At 52.5% G+C, this 20,499-nt stretch overlaps 2 protein-coding genes across 2 annotated transcripts; both read left to right on the forward strand.

Moving 5' to 3' along the window:
• The first annotated feature begins 805 nt into the window (after window positions 1-805).
• Window positions 806-10,362, forward strand: TPST2 (tyrosylprotein sulfotransferase 2). Its single transcript, XM_008926705.3, has 6 exons — window positions 806-948; window positions 3,960-4,862; window positions 6,669-6,867; window positions 8,501-8,551; window positions 8,746-8,794; window positions 9,569-10,362. Exons 2-5 carry the CDS (start codon window positions 4,027-4,029, stop codon window positions 8,773-8,775), a joined length of 1,116 nt encoding a protein of 371 aa, XP_008924953.1. The 5' UTR covers window positions 806-948; window positions 3,960-4,026; the 3' UTR covers window positions 8,776-8,794; window positions 9,569-10,362.
• A 169-nt stretch (window positions 10,363-10,531) lies between these two features.
• Window positions 10,532-20,364, forward strand: TFIP11 (tuftelin interacting protein 11). Its single transcript, XM_029961159.1, has 12 exons — window positions 10,532-10,919; window positions 11,364-11,518; window positions 11,750-11,906; window positions 12,429-12,556; window positions 13,019-13,171; window positions 14,031-14,540; window positions 15,086-15,192; window positions 15,430-15,598; window positions 15,788-16,031; window positions 16,656-16,798; window positions 17,290-17,455; window positions 18,510-20,364. The coding sequence occupies exons 1-12, from the start codon at window positions 10,760-10,762 to the stop codon at window positions 18,863-18,865; spliced, it is 2,448 nt and encodes an 815-aa protein (XP_029817019.1). The 5' UTR covers window positions 10,532-10,759; the 3' UTR covers window positions 18,866-20,364.
• Window positions 20,365-20,499: the final 135 nt, after the last annotated feature.

Raw genomic sequence — 20,499 nt, forward strand, 5'->3', positions numbered from 1 at the left:
TTGTGGCACTGCAGAAGTGCATCCAGGGATGCAGATGCTGCTCCGTGGGCATGCAGCCTCGTCCAGAGCTGAAATCCCGTGGTCCTTGGAGGCCAGGCCAGGATCGAGCAGGAAGCCTGGCAGGGAAGAAGGGCAGCATGTGCACTGCGGATAAGGCCTCCTGAAGTTCATGCTGGGTGGAGTTTCCCTCTGGTTTCTTGTTGATGCTGAAGCAGAGGGGCCGGTGACACTCGATGGCAGGAGAGGAGGAGACTTGAGTGTCTGGAATAGCAATTAATGTCTGTCCTTGAAATGTTCTAAAAAACATCCTCCGAGGCCGGGACACTGTCATGTATTGAGGGGCAGCTGACTGGGAAGGGCCAAGTGGCAGCCGCCCTATGACAAACCAGCGCCCTGTGCACCCACTGTGATCCTTGGAGCAGAGTGACATCCTCCCATCCTGCTGGGTCCGGCCCCTCGGGGTGCTCTGCTGCAGCACAGTGTCTCTGAGCTGTCCCTGGGATGTGCCTGCAGGATGGCTCCAGCCAAGGCACTGCAGGCAGCTGCCGGGCTCCCCGGGGAGGGGGCAATCCCTGTGGTGCAGGTGCCATGTCCTTGTGGGAAACCTGGTGTACAGGGGTTCGGCTCCCTACCTGGAGGGATTCATGTGCTCTGAGGGGCTGGTGCTGCTGCCTTGGGGGGGTGGTGAGGCTGGAGAGAGCTTTGTTCCTTCGGCTGGAGCCGGGAGGTCCTGGCAGTATGGGCAGCTCCTGGTGCCAAGGCTTTGCTGGGACCACCTTTCCCTGGGAGGGACAAGAGGGAGGCTGTGGGCAGGAGTGGAAGGTGCCAAGGAGGAGAGCACATATGTGCAATAAATAAATCAACATTATGGCTTCTCTTCCCCATCAGGTGTTCTGGAGGTTGCAGCATGAAGCTCGGCTAGCAGCAAAATGACCTTATGGGGGCAAGGTAAGCACACATGGGTTGTTGGTTCCCCTGGGATGCTGGGTGAATGTTTCACATCTGTCCACACCAGCACTGGTGCCCCATGAATACTGTTGCCTTCACAAGCTGACAGGAGGTGGTGTAAGCCTTGTTCATGCTAATGGTTCATCAGCATGTGAATAAGGAAGGCTCTGTGCCTGTAGGACCTCTTGTCACTCTGCTGTCACTTCCCTGCTGGTTCCCATCCTCCCCCATGCTCTGGGTGCCAGCCTTGCCCTGATGGTGGTGAGGGATGGAGCCCCTGGCTGTGGGTCACAGCCCCTCCCTGTCCCCTGGTGTCCAAGCTGCACTCGGGAGACTTCAGCCTGGGGTTGGCTGCTGGTACTTTGATTTCTGCTGCCATGTCTCCAGTGCCTGCCATGATGTGCTAGAGAAGCCCCCGAGAGCTCCCTAATTCCTGCTGGAGTGAGAAGCTCTCAGAGCCAGTTTGGGAATCTGAACGACTGTTGTCTCTGGAAGGGTTGTCTTTGATCAGACAGCTATGCGCCTAATTATGCCATGATTCCACCACAGTGTCTGCTCTGGAGGAAATGACCCATCCCTCTTCCCTCACAGACTAATGAGCCCCATATATTTTAGGAAATTCTTAACAGAGAATTGCACAAAGAGTTGAGAGCCAGCCAGGCTGTTTGTGGTTGCTCCCATCCTGCTGCCAGACATGCTCGTGGGTATTGTTCAGTCCACCTGGCACACCGGGATGATCCCACTGGAGAAGTTTGTTCCATTCCAGCCCTCCCAGGGCCTGTGGCTGCCATGCAGGAGCAGAGGCAGAGTCCCAGAGCACAACAGTGAGGAGAAGCCATGCTCCTGTGGGCAGCTTCCTTTTCTGCTGCTTCGTGGATTGAGAGCTTCCCCACACTGGTGGTGTTGTGTGGGAGTGGGGGGGCTGTGTCCCTGCCCACCAGACAGGCAGGACAGTCCCCAGGCACACAGAATCATTTAGGTTGCAAAAGACCTTCAGGATCATTGAGTCCAGCCTGTGACCCATCACCACCTCGTCAACCAGACCAGAGCACTGAGTGCCACATCCAGTCATTCCTTGGACACCTCAGGGGATGGGGGCTCCACCCTGAGCAGCCCATTCCAGTGCTTGACCACCCTTTCTGTAATGAAATTCCTCCTGATGTCCAACCTGAACCTCCCTGGCAGAGCTCGAGGCCGTGTCCTGCTTGTGGTGCTGGTACCGCAGCCCCCGGCACTCAACATGAGCACATGAGCGAGTCCCTTTGTTCCCTCTGCAGCTCAGATGAAGCTGCTGGAGCATCTCTGTGGGAACTGCTCCCTGTCAGCTGTTTTTTGGGAGAACAGAGTACTTCTGTGCTCCAGCCTCCTTTCACACTGCAGCCCTTCCTGCTAATTAGCCTGTCTTGGTCTGCATCACCCTAATTATTCCAGTTGGCCCTAAATCCTGGAATCCACTGCCATCCTTTGAAATGGGTCTTGTGGCATTTGCATTTATTTTTGGGTGAACATTTGAATATATTTACATGACTGAAATAGATGAAGATAGCAGGAAGGAGCAACACTTGCCTTGTTAATGGCTCTGACTCTGCTTGGTGCTGCAAAAATACCAGAGCTGTCGGGTATCCCTCTGATCTACATCCCAAGAAAGCCACACACTTTTATCTGAGACCTGGGGATGCAGTTGAGACTGTTTAACCTGGGTATGTCACTGAGCAGCTGGCCAAGATGGACCAGGTAGTAAAGAGCCACAAAAATAGTTTGGTGTTGATGTTACTGTGCTGCTGGGCTGGGAAAGTGTGTCCCTGGGCTGGGGAGGGGTGTCCCTGGGCTGGCACAGGGGCTCTGCCTGGGCAGAAGTGGATAAAAACCGAGTGGGCGGATGGGAACAATGGAGTGGGATGTCAGGGGCTGGAAGTGGGGAGCAGAGCAAGTCCCCAAGTGCTTGGAAGGGAGGGCAGGGGCAGGGAGGCTGCCGGGCTCCGGGCTCTCTCCTGCCTACTCCCTGCTCTGCACGGGCCCCTGCACAGTGTGCTCCTTCGGGGGAAGAGTTGATAGGAGAAAACACTTTTCTGGAGCAGTTCTTTGGCCTGTCAGCAAAACAGAATGCACGGACGGCCCGTTCCTTCCACTCCATTCAGCTCCCGCCCCAGCCACATAATCACAAAGAACTGGAAATCCTGGGGTGAGCCCAGGGTAGGATTGCAAAACCTGCACTCGCAACTGGGGCGGATGGGGGGAGGGGGTGGGAAGCGGTGCCAGCCTTCCCGGGAGTCCCTCTGGGCACGCAGCAGAGCTGGGCACTCACAGAGGCTGCAGCCTTCCTGCTGGATGTCCTACCGAGCCCTGGAAAACCCAAAGAGTCTTTGTGCCAGATGAAGTTTCAAGGATTTCTCTGTCAGGTCAGTCTCCGGAGGCAGAGCAGGGTGTTGAACACTGTGTGTAGCTGTTCAGTGTCAGATGGTTGAGTTTCTCAGTGTTTCATTCTAACGGCTTCTCCTGACTCTGACACTTAAGATTTGCATGAGAGGCGTTTGTTTTTCTCTTATTTCAGCTTCCCCCTCCCTTTTGACCGCAGGGTTAAACTAAAGAAAATGTAGGAAGGAGGCAGGTGGCTGAAATGTGAGCAGTGGTGGAGTGCTGACTCGGGTTTGGGAGGAATAACTTTAGAGAGGGTTTGGGCTTCATCTGGGATGCAACAGGCTCTCTGTAAAGATTTTCTTTAAGGACTCAGTGGGTATACATGGCCCCTCCTCTCCAAAACATTCCTGGAGCTTTGCTCCAGCTGTAAACCTGTGTTTCTGGGAACACAAACAGCACAGAAATTGTCTCTTTGGGTGTGCACTGACAGAGACTTTAATTACCTGCTGGGTGGAAGGCACCGAGTCTGGGAGTTGCTGATAAGTGAAGGAGATGATGAAATCCTGGATGGTGTCAGCATCCCGCTGGAGCCAGGCTGGATTCTGGGCTGGAGTATGGGTCCTGCTCCTCTGACCATGCCATTTCTCTTGCAGATGCCCGTGGGGTTGGACACTTGCTAGCTGAGAGCTGAAGTCCCCAGCCTGTGCCCAGGAGAGCAGGATGCGGGTCACCATGCGGAGGGTGCTGCTGGTGCTGGGCTCGGTGGCTGCCTTGATGGTGACCCTGCACCTTGGCCATCAGGTTCTGGAGTGCCAGCAGGTCCTGAGCGAGAGGAGGCACAGGCTGATGAGACCCGAGAACGAGGAGCTGGTCATGATGGACGCCAACCACGTCGAGTACCGTTACAGCAAGGACATGCCCCTGATCTTCATCGGGGGGGTCCCACGCAGCGGCACCACGCTCATGAGGGCCATGCTGGACGCCCACCCCGAGGTGCGCTGCGGGGAGGAGACCCGCATCATCCCCCGCGTGCTGGCCATGCGCCAGGCCTGGTCCAAGTCCGGGCGGGAGAAGATGCGCCTGGACGAGGCGGGGGTGACGGACCAGGTCCTGGACGCCGCCATGCAGGCCTTCATCCTGGAAGTGATCGCCAAGCACGGCGAGCCCGCCAGGTACTTGTGCAACAAGGACCCCTTCACGCTCAAGTCCTCTGTCTACCTGTCCAGGCTGTTCCCCAATTCCAAATTCCTCCTGATGGTGCGGGATGGCCGGGCCTCAGTGCACTCCATGATCACACGGAAAGTGACAATCGCGGGCTTTGACCTGAACAGCTACCGGGACTGCCTGACCAAGTGGAACAAAGCCATCGAGGTGATGTACTCCCAGTGCCTGGAGGTCGGCCGGGCCCGCTGCCTGCCCGTCTACTACGAGCAGCTGGTGCTGCACCCCGAGCAGTCCATGCACAACATCATGAAGTTCCTGGACATCTCCTGGAGCGACACGGTGCTGCACCACGAGGAGCTCATTGGGAAGCCCGGCGGGGTGTCGCTTTCCAAGTGAGTCTCAACTCCTTCCTCAGCTTTTCAAGAAGCATTTTCATTACACGAATCAGGTCAAGGCTAAAACTGGGGGCAAAGCTGCGTTGCTGGTGTTTTTGTGTGATTTTTGGGGGCAGAAGGAGCAACACATCAGTTGTACTGCAATAGGGTTTGTGTTTCTGAGTAAGAGATGGCTTTAATGCTCCCAATCTGTTGTACTCCACAGAGCAGCTTGTCAAGCAAGGATTTCAGGAGCAGGTGACTGTTTAATCTCTCTTGACACTGCAGAAATTATTTCAGTCTCTAATTTGGAAAGAACTGCTTGCTCTGAAACGTGAGCTCTTTAATGCCTCTTTCTCTACCCGTCCTCAGATGCCTCCTCAGTGTGATTAGTTGTGCTGCAAATGATGATGAGCAGCAGTTCTTGCCAGGTCTGAGGCTGGTGTTGCAGAATCAAAGCAATCCCTGCTCCGTGGAGGCACACCCAGTACTCCCTCCTGGCCTCTCTGTGTCTTGGGGGGTGTTTACCTGCTCCCACTTTCTTTTCCTCTTTTAATTCTTTTTCTTTTCTAAGTGAAAGGCTTAAGTCAGGCTTAGCAAAATGTAATCAGCTGTGTAAGGGAATTATCCGAGTCTCCGTATCAATTGCTGGTGCCCCGGTGGTGAGGGCAGCAGGAGCCAGGGGGGATGTGCAGCTGCTCCGGTGCTCTGGGATGCCGTGGGTGTGCAGCCGGCTCTGCTTCCCTGTTTGCTCTGAGGAAATCTTGCCCAGATTCCTTAAACAGATAAGATTTTGGATTTCCCTAGAGGCCCTGTGGTGCATCTGTGCTACGGCCCACACATCTTACATTATTTTCCTGTAGTAAGGAGAGGTGTCCTGGTAACACCCTGACCCCAGTGAAGGATGAATCCCCCCTCTAGGACAAGAGGAAGCAGTCTCAAGTTGTGCTGGGAGAGATTTAGATTGGATCTTTTGGAAAATTTCTTCATGGATAGAGTGGTCAGGCATTGGAACAAGTTTCCCAGGGCGGTGGTGGAGTCACTCTTGCTGAAAGTGTTCAAAGACACGTGGATGTGATGCTTAGGGGCACGGTTAGTGGTGGCTTTGGCAATGATGGGGGAACAGCTGGAATTGATGATCTTAGAGGGCTTTTCCAGCCTTAACGATTCCATGATTCTATACAGGGGGACCCCACCTCTGGGGCTGTGCAACCCCCTGCCGGGTGTGCTCCCCCAGATCAGGGCTGTGAGGGGACAGGGTTGCCCTAGGACTGCCCCTCTGTGCCTCACCCTGGCTCTGCCTCAGGTGTGCCTGGCAGGTGATGAGTGTTTGTGTCCTGGGAGTAGAAGGGACATGTTGGGGCTGGTCAACCTGGAGAAAAGAAGGTTGTGTAGAGACCTCACAGCACCTCCCAGAATCTGGAGGGAAGCCAGTGAGGGACTGTTCATCAGGAACTGCAGTGACAGGACAAGGGCGAATGGCTTCAATTTCAAATGGGGGAAATTTAGGTCAGATTTATGGAAGAAATTCTTCCCTGTGAGGGTGGTGAGGCCCTGGCACAGGGTGCCCAGAGAAGCCGTGGCTGCCACATCCCTGGAAGTGTTCCAGGCCAGGTTGGATGGGAGTTGGTCTAGTGGAAGATGTCCCTGCCCATGGCAGAGGGGTGGGATAGGATGAGCTCTAAAGTCCCTTCCTACCCAAACCATTCCATGTTTCGATGTTGAGGTGACAGTGAGGCTGGCTGAGGCTGTTCTGTGTGACCCCAGCACGTGTGTGAAATCCAACTTTAGTGTCTTTTGTTTTTTTTTCTTTTTTTTCCCCAGGATAGAAAGATCCACAGACCAGGTGATCAAGCCGGTGAACATGGAGGCGTTATCTAAATGGATCGGGCACATCCCGGGGGATGTGCTGCAGGACATGGCCCACATCGCCCCGATGCTCGCCAGGCTGGGCTACGACCCCTACGCCAACCCCCCCAACTACGGCCACCCCGACCCCCTGGTTGTCAACAACACACACAGGGTGAGTGTCACCCCCACGGGGGAGCAGAGCCGGGGGGCTCACAGAGCCCCTGGAGCAGAGGAGGCTGCTGAGCCAGGTCAGGAGAGAGCAGGGGGGAAACGGACATAGAATCCCAGAATCACTGAGGCTGGAAAAGACCTCCAAGACCACTGAGTCCAACCTGTGCCTGATCCCCACCTTGTCACCCAGCCCAAAGCACTGAGTGACACATGGACACCTCCAGGGATGGGGACTCCACCACTTCCCTGGGCAGCTCCTTTTAATGGCTGACAACTCTTTCTGTGAAAACATTCCTCCTGATGTCCAACCTCCCCTGGCACAGCTTGAGGCCATTTTCTCTTGTACTGTTCTTGTTCCCTGGGAGCAGAGCCCAACCACTCCTGGCTCCCTCTCCTGTCAGGGAAGGTCCCCCCTGAGCTTCCTTTTCTCCAGGCTGAGCCCTCCAGCTCCCTCAGCCACTCCTGATGCTCCATACTCTTTCCCAGCTCTGTTCCCTTTTCTGAACACGCTCCAGCACCTCATTGTCTGTCTTGGAGTGAGGGATCCAGACCTGGACACAGGATTTGAGGTGCAGTCTTCTCCTTGGGAAGGCTGGGGATGGCTGACAGCTCCCCTGAGGTGATTCCAGCCCAGCTGCGTGTTCCAGGTGGAGCCTGATGGGGCTCATGCTGACGGTGCTGCCGATGGTTTTGTGGTGGTGTTTGTTTGTGGTGCTGTGGCAGATCCTGACTTGTCCCTCCCTGACCCAGCCCTGCTCCTGAACCCCGGTGTGGGCGTTCCTGGTGTGTGCTGATGGTTTCTTTGGGCACTGTACCCTGGCTGGGACCTGGGACAACATTCTGGCTGTGCTGTGTCTGTGTGTAGCTCCACAGCCACTCCCGTGCTCTCACCAGGAACACACGTGGAGGCTTGGAATGCCTTTGGGCAAAACCAACAGATTTTTCCTTTTTTTTTGAATATTGACTCATGTCCCTGGAGCAGAACTGGAAGGAAGGAGCTGCAGTCCCAGCCAGCAGTTAGGAGGCAGAGGGAGGTTCCCATGTTTGGGGTGGGGCTCCACAGCCCCCCAGTTCCCTGGGACAGTGCCCATGGATGAGGTGTCCTTTGTCATGGTGGTGGGAGCAGGGTGGGACCAGTCCCCAGGGTGCTGTAGGCAGGCAGGGAAGTGGCAGCACTGACTGGGAGGTGGGAAGAGCTTCCCTGGAACTGCTCTGTACTCCCAGCACTCTGGTCTCTCACAGATCCTCAGTGCCTGCTGAGAGCTGTCCTGGGACACGAGTGGTTTGGGGGAACATCTGCCCTGGGCAGGCTCAGGGCCACTCTGGGTCTTTCAGTGTTTTTTGGATGAATTTGGAGAACTGGCATGGTGGTAAAACCAAAACGTTGTCCCCTCTCAGACTAAGGGGGGAGTTGGGAATTGCTTGTGTCGGTTCCCTGCTCCCTGTCTTTATAGTCAAAAAGGATGAAACCTCCCATTTTTGCCCCAATATGACCCCATGATGTAGATCAAACTCCCATCAGAGTGTTCCACCTGGTTCAGGTGTCCTGGGACATGGGACACATGGAATGGGGTGGATTGGCTGATGCTCATGGAGTGCCCCAGAAGGGTCACTCCAGGTTCTCTTTCCCACAGGTTTTAAAGGGGGATTATAAAACACCGGCCAATCTGAAAGGTCACCTGCAGGTAAGAGTCTGGTGTGCCCTGGGGGGTTGTGTTTTTGGGTTAATCTGGGGTGTCTGGTCCCTGGCTCCCTCCTAGGGGTGTCTGCAGGCTGGGAATGTCCCTGCTCCCTTCCCTCAGGGAACGTCCCTGCTCCCTTTCCTGGGGAATGCAGATGGTGGCTCAGAGCTGACCCTTCTGTTTCTGGGTTATTTCAGGTCACTCAGAACACGTCATCTTCTCACTAAGAAAATTAATGATTTCCAGGTAAGACCCTTTTAATTTTGGGATTTGGGCGAATCTGCCCACATTGCTCCAGGATTGGCATTTGGTTTGTGTAATTTCTGTGGATTAGCCAGGGCTCCAGGCACGCTTCTGATGCCAAAGATCATTCACAGTTGCCTTAGATCTTCCAAACAATGCTGCTGTGTGGGACCATTTGTCAGGATTTCTCTTCCTGAGCTCTGGGAACAGGCTTAAAGCAGCCAAATGAGAATCAGCCACTTGGGAGGGTCATTGCTGCCTGTCCCCACAGGCAGCACAGGGATGGGATGTGGAATGTGTGGATGGGCTGAGCTGTTCCCCAGCTGCCTCCAAGGACGTGCCATGGACCTGAGGAAGGGGATAAAAAACAAAGGGAAACATGATGGGAAACAAAGCTGCTGCCTTGGGCTTCTGCTCCAGAGACAACTGTTGACGTGTTGGATGTTTTTCCCTCTCTACCGTCTGCGCTAAAGCATAAAATGTCATTTTTGGTACTAAAACTGACCCTTTGAAAACTAATTCCTGTGTAAAAGCAGTCGGTTCGGCTAGAAGAAGATCAGAAGTGCTGAGAGAGGATCAGGAATTGTGTGTCCAATGTCCTGGGCTGGGATTTGGTTCCTTGCTGACTGTGTTTTGTGTCACAGGGGCTTTAAACCATCTGTTGGGCACTGCTGTGCTGGTGTGTGGGATCCTGCTCCTGAGGGGATCCTGTTCCCAAGGAGATCCTGCCCCTGAGGGGATCCTGCCCTGTGTTCTCCCTGTGTTTCTCTCTTCCAGAACGTTGCAAATGGCCTTTTGTTGCCCAAGAAGGAAGAGTTTGCACTGGCCCATGGAAATCGGTTCTCCAAGCATATTGCTTGCTCCTACTGTTGCCAAATGACTGCGCTCCAGGAATGTATTTGCATTTATTTGCAAAGGCCAAATGTGCTCCACAGCGGGAATGTCCTCAGCCTCTCCCAGTGCTCCGTGGGAAAAGCAGCTGTGGGAATCCAGGCTCGGGGGTGGCGGGAGGAGGTTCTGTGTGTGCCGTGGCCGAAGGACTCATTACATCTCGTGTCAGTGTCTTGTGACGCCGTTCCCTGTTCCTGGGAACAGCCCTCCCAGCGCTGCTGTTCTGTATTCCTGGGGTCAGGAACAGCCACCCTGGTCCTGCTGTTCTGTATTCCTTGGATTGGGAACAGCCACCCTGGTCCTGCTGTTCCCTATTCCCAGGGTGGGGAACAGCCCTCCCAGCCCTGCTGTTCTGTATTTCTGGGGTTGGGAAAGCCATCTTGGCCGCACTGTTCCCTAATTCCAGGGTTGTGAACAGTCATCCTGGGCCTGTTGTTCCTTATTCCCACGGTTAGGATCAGCCATCCTGGTCCTGCCATTCCCTGTTCCCAGGCTCAAGAACAGCCGCCCTGTCCCTGCTGTTCCCAATTCCCAGGGTCAGGAATAGCCCCCTGGCCCTGCTGAGACTTTGTGGTGCGCGTGCCCCCCTCCCCACACCCCCTCCCTGACCCTGCAGAGGCTATTGCAGAGTTAATATATGGCCCCCCTGCCCCCGGTGTTGGACACCATTAAAGTGTTGGTTTGATATTTAATATTTAATGTTTCAATATTTGATATTCAACAGCGCGGGCTCCGCCTCCCCCCCATACTCCGCCGGGCCGTAGAGTGGCGCTGCGGGCGCGGCCCAGGCGCGGCCGCTCCGCCCCTTGCGACTCTATGGTTTGTAGCGGGGTTTGAGCGTAACTGGAAGTAAACCGGAAGTGAACGGGGCTCATCCGGTTTAGCGGCGCGGCCGGAGCTGTCTGGGGATTCCTGAGCGGTCCCAGAGGGTCCTGGGGTGTCTGGGGATCCCTGAGCGGTCCCGGAGGGGCCGGGGGTGTCCAGCCGGGGGTCCCTGAGGGGCTGGGGGTCCCCGGGCCGGAGGCCCCGGCGCTGCCGCGATGTCGATGTCGCACCTGTACGGCACGGACGGTGCCGATGGCGTGGAGATGGAGAGTTTCGAGGTGTCGGACTGGGACCTGCAGAACGAGTTTAACCCGCACCGGCAGCGGCACCGCCAGACCAAGGAGGAGGCGACCTATGGCGTGTGGGCCGAGCGCGACTCGGACGAGGAGCGTCGCGAGCTTCGGCGGGAAGCGTACGGGCGGGAGCGGGGCCGGGCCGGGCTGTGCCGCCCCTGAGGCTGCCCCGGGCCGGGCAGCTCCCCCCGTGCCCTACAGGTTTCTCCTTCCCGTGGAGCTCCCCCCATTCCTTTTGGGTTCCTCCCGTTCCCTGGGTATTCATCCGTTCCCTAGAGCTTTCTCCTTTCCGTGAAGATTCCCCCGTTCCCTGAGGATATCCATGCTGTGGACACCCCCCTGAGCAGCCCAGCCTGGCCCGGGGCTGCCTTTGGGACCCCTCACCTGCGGGACTTCCCCTTTGCTCCCCGTCCCTGCAGTCCGGGGAGATGGAGGGGCACAACCAGCGTCAAACAGCTGGACCATCTTTAATATCTCATTTTGGGCGGGTGTAAGGCACAGCAGCCCCCAGGCTCCCCCAGGAAGGTGCTCTGGAGCAGCATTCCCTGACGGCGTGTTTCTCAGCTCCAGGGATTACTCCGCCCCCGTGAGCTTTGTCAGCGCCGGACTCAGGAAGGCGGCGGCCGAGGAACAGTCAGACGAGGACTCGGATGAGGATGAGAAACCTGGGAAGCAGGAGGAGATCCCCAAGGAGTTCGTGCCCAAGAAGTTGAAAACAGTGAGCTCTCCGGGAAACTTTCTGACCTGTGTAACTAATGTGTTTGTGAAACTGTAGCCAAAGCAGTGAAACTACAACAGAGCACTAAAAAAGGGGGAAATAATTAAACCAGAAACCCAAACCTGTCATTAAGGGAGGTGTTTTCTCTGGCTTTTGTATAATTGATAAAATAGCAACCATAATAATAAATCATTGATCTAATGATGTGGGGTTTGTGTTGTGTTTTAACAGGGAGGAAATTTCAAGCCCAGCCAGAAAGGCTTTGTAGGGGGCACCAAATCTTTCATGGATTTTGGCAGCTGGGAGAGACACACTAAGGGAATTGGGCAGAAGCTTCTCCAGAAGATGGGATATGTCCCTGGAAGAGGTCTTGGGAAGAATGCTCAAGGTACTGTCAGTGTGTTTGGTTGTTTATTGTTAACTGGTGATGTGGAGAAGAGAATGGATTCCTTAAAGAAATGCCAGCCCAAGGTGGCATAAACTTCACTGTTATTTTCCTGCCTCTCTTGTAAATGATTTAGGTCCTGTGGTGAGAGTCAGGCGTGTTAAAATTGGCCCGTGGTCATTTATTCCTCTTGGTATTTTGCAAGAGAGAAAATATTGAACAAAAATTGGGATATAAATTCCAAAGGATATAAAACTCCTCACAGAAAAAGAAATGTTATTTTATTTGGCAGAATAAAAAGGCAGTGAAATGTGGATGGGAATAATACTGGGCTTTGGCATTTTGGTGTGTGCTGGGATTAAGTGATTTTATAGGAAATTAGTGAGGTGGTGGAAGTACCCCAGTGCTGGGGGCAGAGTGCCAACGAGGGGCTTGGTGCTGTTCTGGTAACTGGTAGGGAAAACCTGGCTGTTGTGCTCCCCCAGCACACAAACTGCTCCTCCTGACCCCTCTCCATCCTCCCAGGCATCATCAATCCCATCGAGGCCAAGCAGAGGAAAGGCAAAGGTGCCGTGGGGGCCTATGGCTCTGAGAGGACCACTCAGTCCCTGCAGGACTTCCCTGTGGTGGACTCAGAAGAGGAAGCTGAGGAGGTATTGGTGTGATTCTTCTGTATCTGTTTCCCTGCTGTGCTGTGTGTACAAACTTCAGTTCTCTTGTTAGTTTCTGTGTCAGAGAAAACTGTTTGGGCTCATTTTAGGTAAGAAGCCAAAGATTGAGCATGTTGATTTAATTTAGACAGATTTTTCATGTCACTGTAATGTTTTTTGTTGGGTTTTGTCTCAGAGTCCCACCTACAAAAAGTCCCCCCAGGTAAATAGTCTTTGTCTTTTATTTAAATTTAAAAAAAGACCACAAACAACCCTGTAAGCACAGGCCATAGGGTGGGTGACTGACCCACAACATCTGTGGTGCTTTGGCACTCAGCTTCACCACTTCCCAGTTATTTTCTGTACAGAATTCCTCATTGATCTGATGGTTATTGTCCTGTAGAAAGAGGCAGCTTTGGGGCACGGCAAAGAGCAGCTCCCACAATTTCCTGTTGTTTTGTTCAGGAATTTCAGAAGGAGCTCAGTCAGTGGCGGAAGGACCCGAACGGAGGCAAGAAGAAGCCCAAGTACAGCTATAAGACAGTGGAAGAGCTGAAAGCCAAGGGCAGGATCAACAAGCAGCTTGCAGCCCCTCAGAAGGAGCTGTCCCAGGTCAAGGTAAGGCTGATACCCGAGAGGTGACACCTCTGAGAAACACTGTGTCCACTTTGGTGTCAAGGGTACATTTTAGCCACCAGTAACCTTGATAAAGCCAGTTCTAGGAGCTGCCTGTGCAGCCTTTTGGACTCATCACTGAACCAGGTAATAGCCCCCTGTGTCACCTGGACATCAGGTTTGGTTTAAAACATGCCAATTAGATTAAATGTGGGTGGGTTTGGTTTTTTTGAATTGCAAGTTGTTTAATAATTGTTTCACATTAGTCATAGATCAACACTCACCCACTTCTGAAAGCACAGTTGTCCTTTTTGGGATTATGCAACTAAACACATGGTTTGAACCTTCTTCTACCTCAAGGGGACAGTAAGGGATTTGTCTGGTGTGTACTTAGTAAAATTATTAATGTAAAATTACAGTGTCTTTAAAAAAGGTATAAAAGTACCTGAGTGCACTAACTAATAGAATACTAATGGCATGATCACTGCTTGTAGAATTGCTCAGTGAAACTGAGATGAGATGGAGGAGACTTTTCCAGCTCTGATTCCAGGTTGTCCCTTATTCATTCTAACTCCTCACGTCTGGAGAAGGCCATTGTGGAGGCAATCCCCTCCTGGAGATACAGTGTGTATTAACAGCCTCCTGGAGTAATTAAGATTTTAATGTGGAGTCAGGGATTACCTCCTTTAAATGTGTTCAGAAAGCAACTGGATGTGGCACTCAGTGCTCTGGTCTAGTTGACAAGGTGGGGATGGGTCAAAGGTTGGACTCGATGATCTTGGGGGTCTTTTCCAACCTCAGTGATCCTGTGATTCTGAGATACAATTTTATTTAAGACCTGTTTGTCCTTGTCTGTTGGCAGGTTATAGACATGACGGGCCGGGAGCAGAAGGTTTATTACAGCTACAGCCAGATCAGCCACAAGCACAACATCCCAGATGACAGCCCCCAGCAGCCCCTGGGCAAGGACTCCAAGCCCCAGGGGTTCGCCCTGCCTGAGCTGGAGCACAACCTGCAGCTGCTGATCGACATCACGGAGCAGGAGATCATCCAGAACGACCGGCAGCTGCAGTACGAGAGGGACATGGTGGTCAACCTGAGCCACGAGATCCAGAAGATGTCCGAGGTGCTCTCGCACGAGGAGAAGGCCATCAGCAACCTCAGCAAGGTGCTGGACATGGTGGAGGAGTGTGAGAGGCGGATGCAGCCCGGCTGTGAAAACCCTCTGACCTTGGATGAGTGTGCAAAGATTTTTGAGACACTTCAGGACAAGTACTACGAGGAGTACAGGATGTCAGACAGGGTGGACCTGGCAGTGGCCATAGTTTATCCTCTCATGAAGGATTATTTCAAGAACTGGGATCCCCTCAAGGTGTGTGTTGGGTTATCTGCAGTTCTCACTTGATGGCTTCAGCAGTCTTTTCTACTTTGTCTTAAGTGTCCTGGTCTAGTGGAATGTGTCCCTGCCCATGGTAGAGGGGTGGAAGGAGATGAGCTTCAAGGTCCTTTCCAACCCAAACCAGTCTGGGGTTCTGTGATTCTAAATTCCTGATCAGTCTGGTGAAAAAGAAAAGAAACAAAACCAAACCCTGCTCTGTGCCCCCTCTCAAACATTTGCTGAGGAGTTTGTAAGGTTAAAATCAATCCCTTTTATGAATGTTGGAAAGAAAAAGTAGGTGAAAAAAAGTCTCCAGTTGTTTTTTAGCAAAAGTAGGAGAGGTCTGTCTGTCAGGTATCACAGATGCTCAGTCAAGTCTCAATGCCATTTAGGCTGGGATGGGTAAGATAGGCTGGCCCTGTGAGGGGTGAGAATGGTGGCTGTAGCCCAGCACACCATCAGCCTGTTCTGTGCAGGTCCCAGCTGAAATTAATGGAAAAAGATAAAGACCTTGACCCCGAGTGCCTTATCATTCCCAGGACTGTTCCTATGGCACAGAGATCATAGCCAAGTGGAAGAGCCTTCTGGAAAATGACCAGCTGTTATCCCACAGTGGGCAGGACCTGTCGACGGATGCTTTCCACAGGTAAAGAGCAAATGAACTGTACTTTGTGCAGCATCTTCACATGCTGTTTCCTCAGGGACAGAAAAGAGCAGACACAAAGGAGCTTTCCTTACAGTTCCCTTGCTGTGCCTGTTGAAATCCAGCTGCCCTCTACAGAAGAGAAGCAGCTTTAACTAACAGTTCATATTTGATTTATTTAGGCCTGGGTTATACCTTTGAGCTTCACTTTGATTTAATTGTTTGGGTTTTTTTTCCCAGACTGATGTGGGAGATCTGGATGCCATATGTCAGAAACATCGTGGCACGGTGGCAGCCAAGGAACTGTGGATCCATGGTGGATTTCTTGGATAGCTGGGTAAATGTTGTTCCTGTGTGGATACTGGATAACATTCTGGATCAGCTCATCTTCCCCAAGCTACAGAAGGAGGTGAGAGGAGAGGGATGGGTAGAGCGAAGCCATGCTCTGAACCAGTGTTTGAATTCCAACTGGAACTTCTAAAACACCAACTGACTGATGGATAGAGGAGTTGGAGGTTGCATCACGGCTCCTTGTGCTTCTGGACAAGACTTGCTGGTAATGGATGGACTTACTTAATCTTTTTTGTTCCACCTCAAGGTTGAAAACTGGAATCCACTGACGGACACAGTCCCGATCCACTCCTGGATCCACCCCTGGCTGCCCCTGATGCAGGCACGGCTGGAGCCACTGTACTCTCCTATCAGGAACAAGCTGGCCAATGCCCTGCAGAAGTGGCATCCCAGTGACTCCTCTGCCAAGCTCATCCTTCAGCCCTGGAAGGATGTGTTCACTCCTGGTTCATGGGAGGCTTTCATGGTCAAAAACATTGTGCCTAAACTAGGTGAGACAACCAGACAGTGCTGAATTTTGGGAATCTGCTGGTTGCACTTTCCTCTGACACCCAGGAAAGATATTCATTAATGTGGGTGCCAATGTTACTTCAGAGAATGTTATTAGCAAGGTTAGACCAAGCTTCCCTCTTCTTTTCTGCTACCAATCCCATGAAGAGGCAGACAGCTTAGAAAAGTACAGGAATTACTCTGATTATTCTCTGTGTCTTCTGTCTTACTTTTTATAAAATTATCTAATTCCTCTGTTCTTCAACTAGCAGGAATATCTGACAGCTGTCAGGTAGGACCAAGCTGTAAGATGTCTCTCTGTTGCTCCTGAATTCCTTGGTCTGTGCTAATGCTTTCACATCATGAGTTTTGTAACGTGAACTGGCTCAAAGGCTAAAAACCAGTCAAAGGTTTTAAGTTTCTGAGTTCTGGCAGCAAACTGTAGTTACTGGAGGAGGAAATGCACTGTTTTGGTGGCAGGATCAGCTAAAGAGTTTAAAAATCCCCAGTGTCCCTTAGTGCAATAAATAGGTGCTCCTCAAATCATGTGTGTTGGTAGTGAAAGATGTCAGGGAACTGATAAACCTGAGTCAGGTTCTTTTCTAACTCTCCTTCCCCTTTCCCAGGGATGTGTTTGAACGAGCTCATCATCAACCCTCACCAGCAGCACATGGATGCCTTTTACTGGGTGATCGACTGGGAGGGGATGATTTCTGTCTCCAGCCTTGTTGGGCTGCTGGAGAAACACTTCTTCCCAAAGTGGCTGCAGGTGAGATGCTGTGAGGACTGAGGAAAGAGGTTACTGGGGACTGTTTTAGTGACTCCTGATCAGGAATTGCTGCTGTGATGCTGAAATGGGCTGATTTCCACTCACAGCTCTGTACCCATCAGAGCAGACTGTCCTCAGATTGTCACAGCATTTCCTTTTAGTGACAGCTCAGTAATAAACTAAGTGGCCTCAAGCTGAGCCAGGGGAGGTTCAAGTTGGATATCAGGAGGAATTTCTTCATGGAAAAGGTGTCCAGGCATTGGAAGGAGCTGCCCAGGGAGGTGGTGGAGTCCCCATCCCTGGAGGTGTTCAGGGAACAACAGGATGTAGCACTCGGTGCTCTGGTTTTGTGACAAGGCAGGGATGGGTCAAGAGTTGGACTTGATGATCTTAGAGGTCTTTTCCAACCTGAATGATTCTGGGATTCTGTGGCAGTGAGGCCTCTTTTCCCCAAAACTGTGCTGCTTTTGACATGTCCCTGTGTTTTGCAGGTGCTCTGCTCTTGGCTCAGTAACAGCCCCAATTATGAAGAGATCACCAAGTGGTACCTGGGCTGGAAGTCCATGTTCTCAGACCAGGTGTTGGCACATCCCTCCATCAAAGACAAGTTTAATGAGGCTCTGGACATCATGAACCGGGCTGTGTCCTCCAGCGTGGGTAGGTGGCTCATGGGGGTGGCTCTGTTGCTCTGGGATGGCAGCAAGGCCACGTGTGGCTCCTGGGAGGCTGATTTGGGATGGCCCTGCTGTCAGCATGGCAGCAGCTCCTATGAGCAGTGAAAGTCAATATGCTCTGCCTTGCTGTGTCCTTGGAGGTGCTGCTCAATTGTTCTGTGCTGCACTGAAGCAGAAACAGTTTTGGTGGCTGCCTGGGCCATTAAATGACTGATTCTGTTCCAGCCTTGCCCTGTTACAGTGGATTTCCTGTCAGACACCCTCGTTTATGGGTTGACTTCTAAAACTGTAATTTACTGGCTTTTTTTCCCCTTATAGTGAGATTACTGGCTCTTTTCCTTAGCTTTAGAACAGTGCCCTCTCCTTCCACATGACTCTCCCTGTGACCTAAAAGAGATTGTTAGGACTTCACAGGGAATTACACTGTGAAAGGGAAGGCCATGCCTGACGGAGCAGCACCTGGAATTTGCCCTCTGTCAAAGACTGAGATATTCTATCCTGAGCTCCTCTTGCCTTCTTGCTGTATGGTGTGACAGAGTCACAGGTGGCTCAGGAACTTATCCAGGTGGGTTTGGAATGTCTCCAGAGAGGGAGATTCCACACCCTCCCTGGGCAGCCTGTTCCAGTGCTCTGCCACCATCCATGGAAAGTTCTTCCTCAAGTTAAGAGGAAATGTCTGTGTTCTAGTTTATGGCCATTGCTCCTTGTCCTATCACTGGGCACCACTGAACAGAGTCTGGCACCATCCTCACACCCCTTGGAGATATTTGTGTGGATTGATAAGGTCCCCTCTCAGTCTCCTCCAGACTAACCAGGCACAGCTCCCACAGTCGCTTCATAAGGGAGATCCTCCAGACCCCAAACCATCTTTGTAGCCTCTGCTGGACCCTCCTCAGCAGTTGTCTTGAACTGTGGAGCCCAGAATTGAACACAGCACTCCAGATGTGTTGATGTCTATGTGTCCTGGACAGAGTTACCCACAGACCTTGCACTGGGAACAGACCAGGACCCTGTTCTCACTGTCCTGTCTCCCACAGGGGGGTACATGCAGCCGGGGGCCCGGGAGAACATCGCCTACCTGACACACACGGAGCGGCGCAAGGACTTCCAGTACGAGGCCATGCAGGAGCGGCGGGAGGCCGAGAACATGGCCCAGCGTGGCATCGGCGTGGCTGCCAGCTCCGTGCCCATGAACTTCAAGGACCTCATCCAGACCAAGGCCGAGGAGCACAACATTGTGTTCATGCCTGTGATCGGGAAGCGGCACGAGGGGAAGCAGCTGTACACGTTCGGCCGGATCGTCATCTACATCGACAGGGGCGTGGTGTTCGTGCAGGGGGAGAAGACGTGGGTGCCCACCTCCCTCCAGAGCCTCATCGACATGGCCAAGTGAGGCCCTGCTGGGGACCCAGAGACCTTCCCGGGGAATAGCTTTAGTGTAACTCTTAGAATAAAGAAGTTACAGGTTTGTAAATAGTGAAACTGAAGCTGTATGCCAGAATGGTTTTCTGTTCTGGAAGAGCTGTTCAGGCAGTGTTGAGAGCAGGTTTCCCGATCTGGAAACCCAGGCTGAGGGAGGAAAAAGGAGTTCCAACACATGTGCAATTGCCACCTGTGACAGAGGTTCAGCAGCAGGTTAGAAGGGAACATGGGAGGTGATTCCCTGATCCCAGAGATGAGCAAGGGCTGGTCTAGCTGAGTCCCAAGGGTATCCAGTGACAGATGTCACAGCTTCTGCTGCCTGTGCACTGCACTGGCAGTGAGTTGCTGTCCCCATGGCCCTCACACAGTGGGCTCCTCTTTGCCACATGCAGCCAGGACCTGTCCCACCTCTCTCCCTCAGCCTGGTGCCTGTGCTCCCTCTGCCCTGTCAGTGCAGAGCTGGAGCAGGGGGATTTCTCCCAGCAAACTCACAGAAGGTGCTTTGGGACCACAGTGGTTCAGGGCACACAGAGGTGAGGGAGGAAACCCGAGGCTTATGTCCCTGGAGGGAGCTGACCTGGTTGTTCACTGAACAGATGGAGAACTGAACTCAGCAGCACTGAGCAGCTCTCAGAGCTTTTACAAGCCTGCACTGGGAACTAGATATCAACACCTCCAGCTGCTAATTCCTCTCAGATAATTCCCTCTTCCTCATGCTTTGAGATGTGAGTAGTATGTGCAAAGGCCTTGAATTGTTCATGCAAGGGGAGAGAATCAAAGAGCACTCACTGCAGTACAGATGGTTCTGAAGGCAGGTTTTAGGGGAATTAGTTTGCTGTAGTTCAGTGAGTGCAAGTCAAAGCTCAGCTTTACATTTTATTAAATAAGATACAAAAGTGTCCCATCACCTCAGCTTTCAGGTGCTGCCACTTTTGGCAGAGCCTGATGTCAGTGTCACTCTTGAGCTTCATCTCAGCTGTGCAGAAGCTTCCATGGGAAGAGATATGGATCCGAGCCCTCCTGACACAGGGAGCAGTCAGGACTGGGCAGCAGCTCTGTCCTGATTCCTGATGATCTCCAGGTCCTCACAATCTTGGTACGTTGGCTCTTCCACAAAGTTCCAGACCTCGGGGGAGAGTTCCTGCAGTTTGTCCAAGGGAAACCAGTGGACAGAGGTGTCGTTGAAGGTGTCCAGGTAGCGGGGGTGACTCGGGAGCGCCACTTCCTCCGTCCCTTTCAAGACCTAAAGAGCATTTGGGAAAAAAGTTATAGATGACGCAGAAGTCCCTTTCTACAAAGCTGGGTCAGTGAGGATGAGGATGGTGTATGTTACCCCCAGCCCCTGTGTGCAGTGTTCTGCAGATGTTGAACAATCCTAAGGCAATTAGTTTTTATATTGCAGTGTCCAGGAAAAAGGTTTTAAAAACAACCACCCTCTTCTTTCCAACTGCAGTTCATTTTCTTTCTCATTAAAGGTGCTTTGTCAACACAAAACAATAATGTTAAACTATTGCCTCATACCTTTGCTATGTAAGAATAATCTCTCTCCAGTATTCTGGACAGCAATCTGGAATAACAGAACGTGCCCATGTTAGACACAAGGTT

This window comes from Manacus vitellinus, unplaced genomic scaffold (assembly GCF_001715985.3).
Source record: "Manacus vitellinus isolate BGI_N305 unplaced genomic scaffold, ASM171598v3 scaffold_31_pilon, whole genome shotgun sequence".
Taxonomy (NCBI): domain Eukaryota; kingdom Metazoa; phylum Chordata; class Aves; order Passeriformes; family Pipridae; genus Manacus; species Manacus vitellinus.

Excerpts from the sequence above, each read along its gene's own strand:
- TFIP11 (XM_029961159.1), top strand. The coding sequence starts at position 10,760 with ATGGCGTGGAGATGGAGAGTTTCGAGGTGTCGGACTGGGACCTGCAGA. Across the intron at positions 12,557-13,018 it reads CAGAAGAGGAAGCTGAGGAG|GAATTTCAGAAGGAGCTCAG; the intron begins GTATTGGTGTGA and ends TGTTTTGTTCAG. Across the intron at positions 16,799-17,289 it reads TCTTCCCAAAGTGGCTGCAG|GTGCTCTGCTCTTGGCTCAG; the intron begins GTGAGATGCTGT and ends TGTGTTTTGCAG.
- TPST2 (XM_008926705.3), top strand. The coding sequence starts at position 4,027 with ATGCGGGTCACCATGCGGAGGGTGCTGCTGGTGCTGGGCTCGGTGGCT. Across the intron at positions 4,863-6,668 it reads GGCGGGGTGTCGCTTTCCAA|GATAGAAAGATCCACAGACC; the intron begins GTGAGTCTCAAC and ends TTTTTTCCCCAG. Across the intron at positions 8,552-8,745 it reads ATCTGAAAGGTCACCTGCAG|GTCACTCAGAACACGTCATC; the intron begins GTAAGAGTCTGG and ends GGGTTATTTCAG.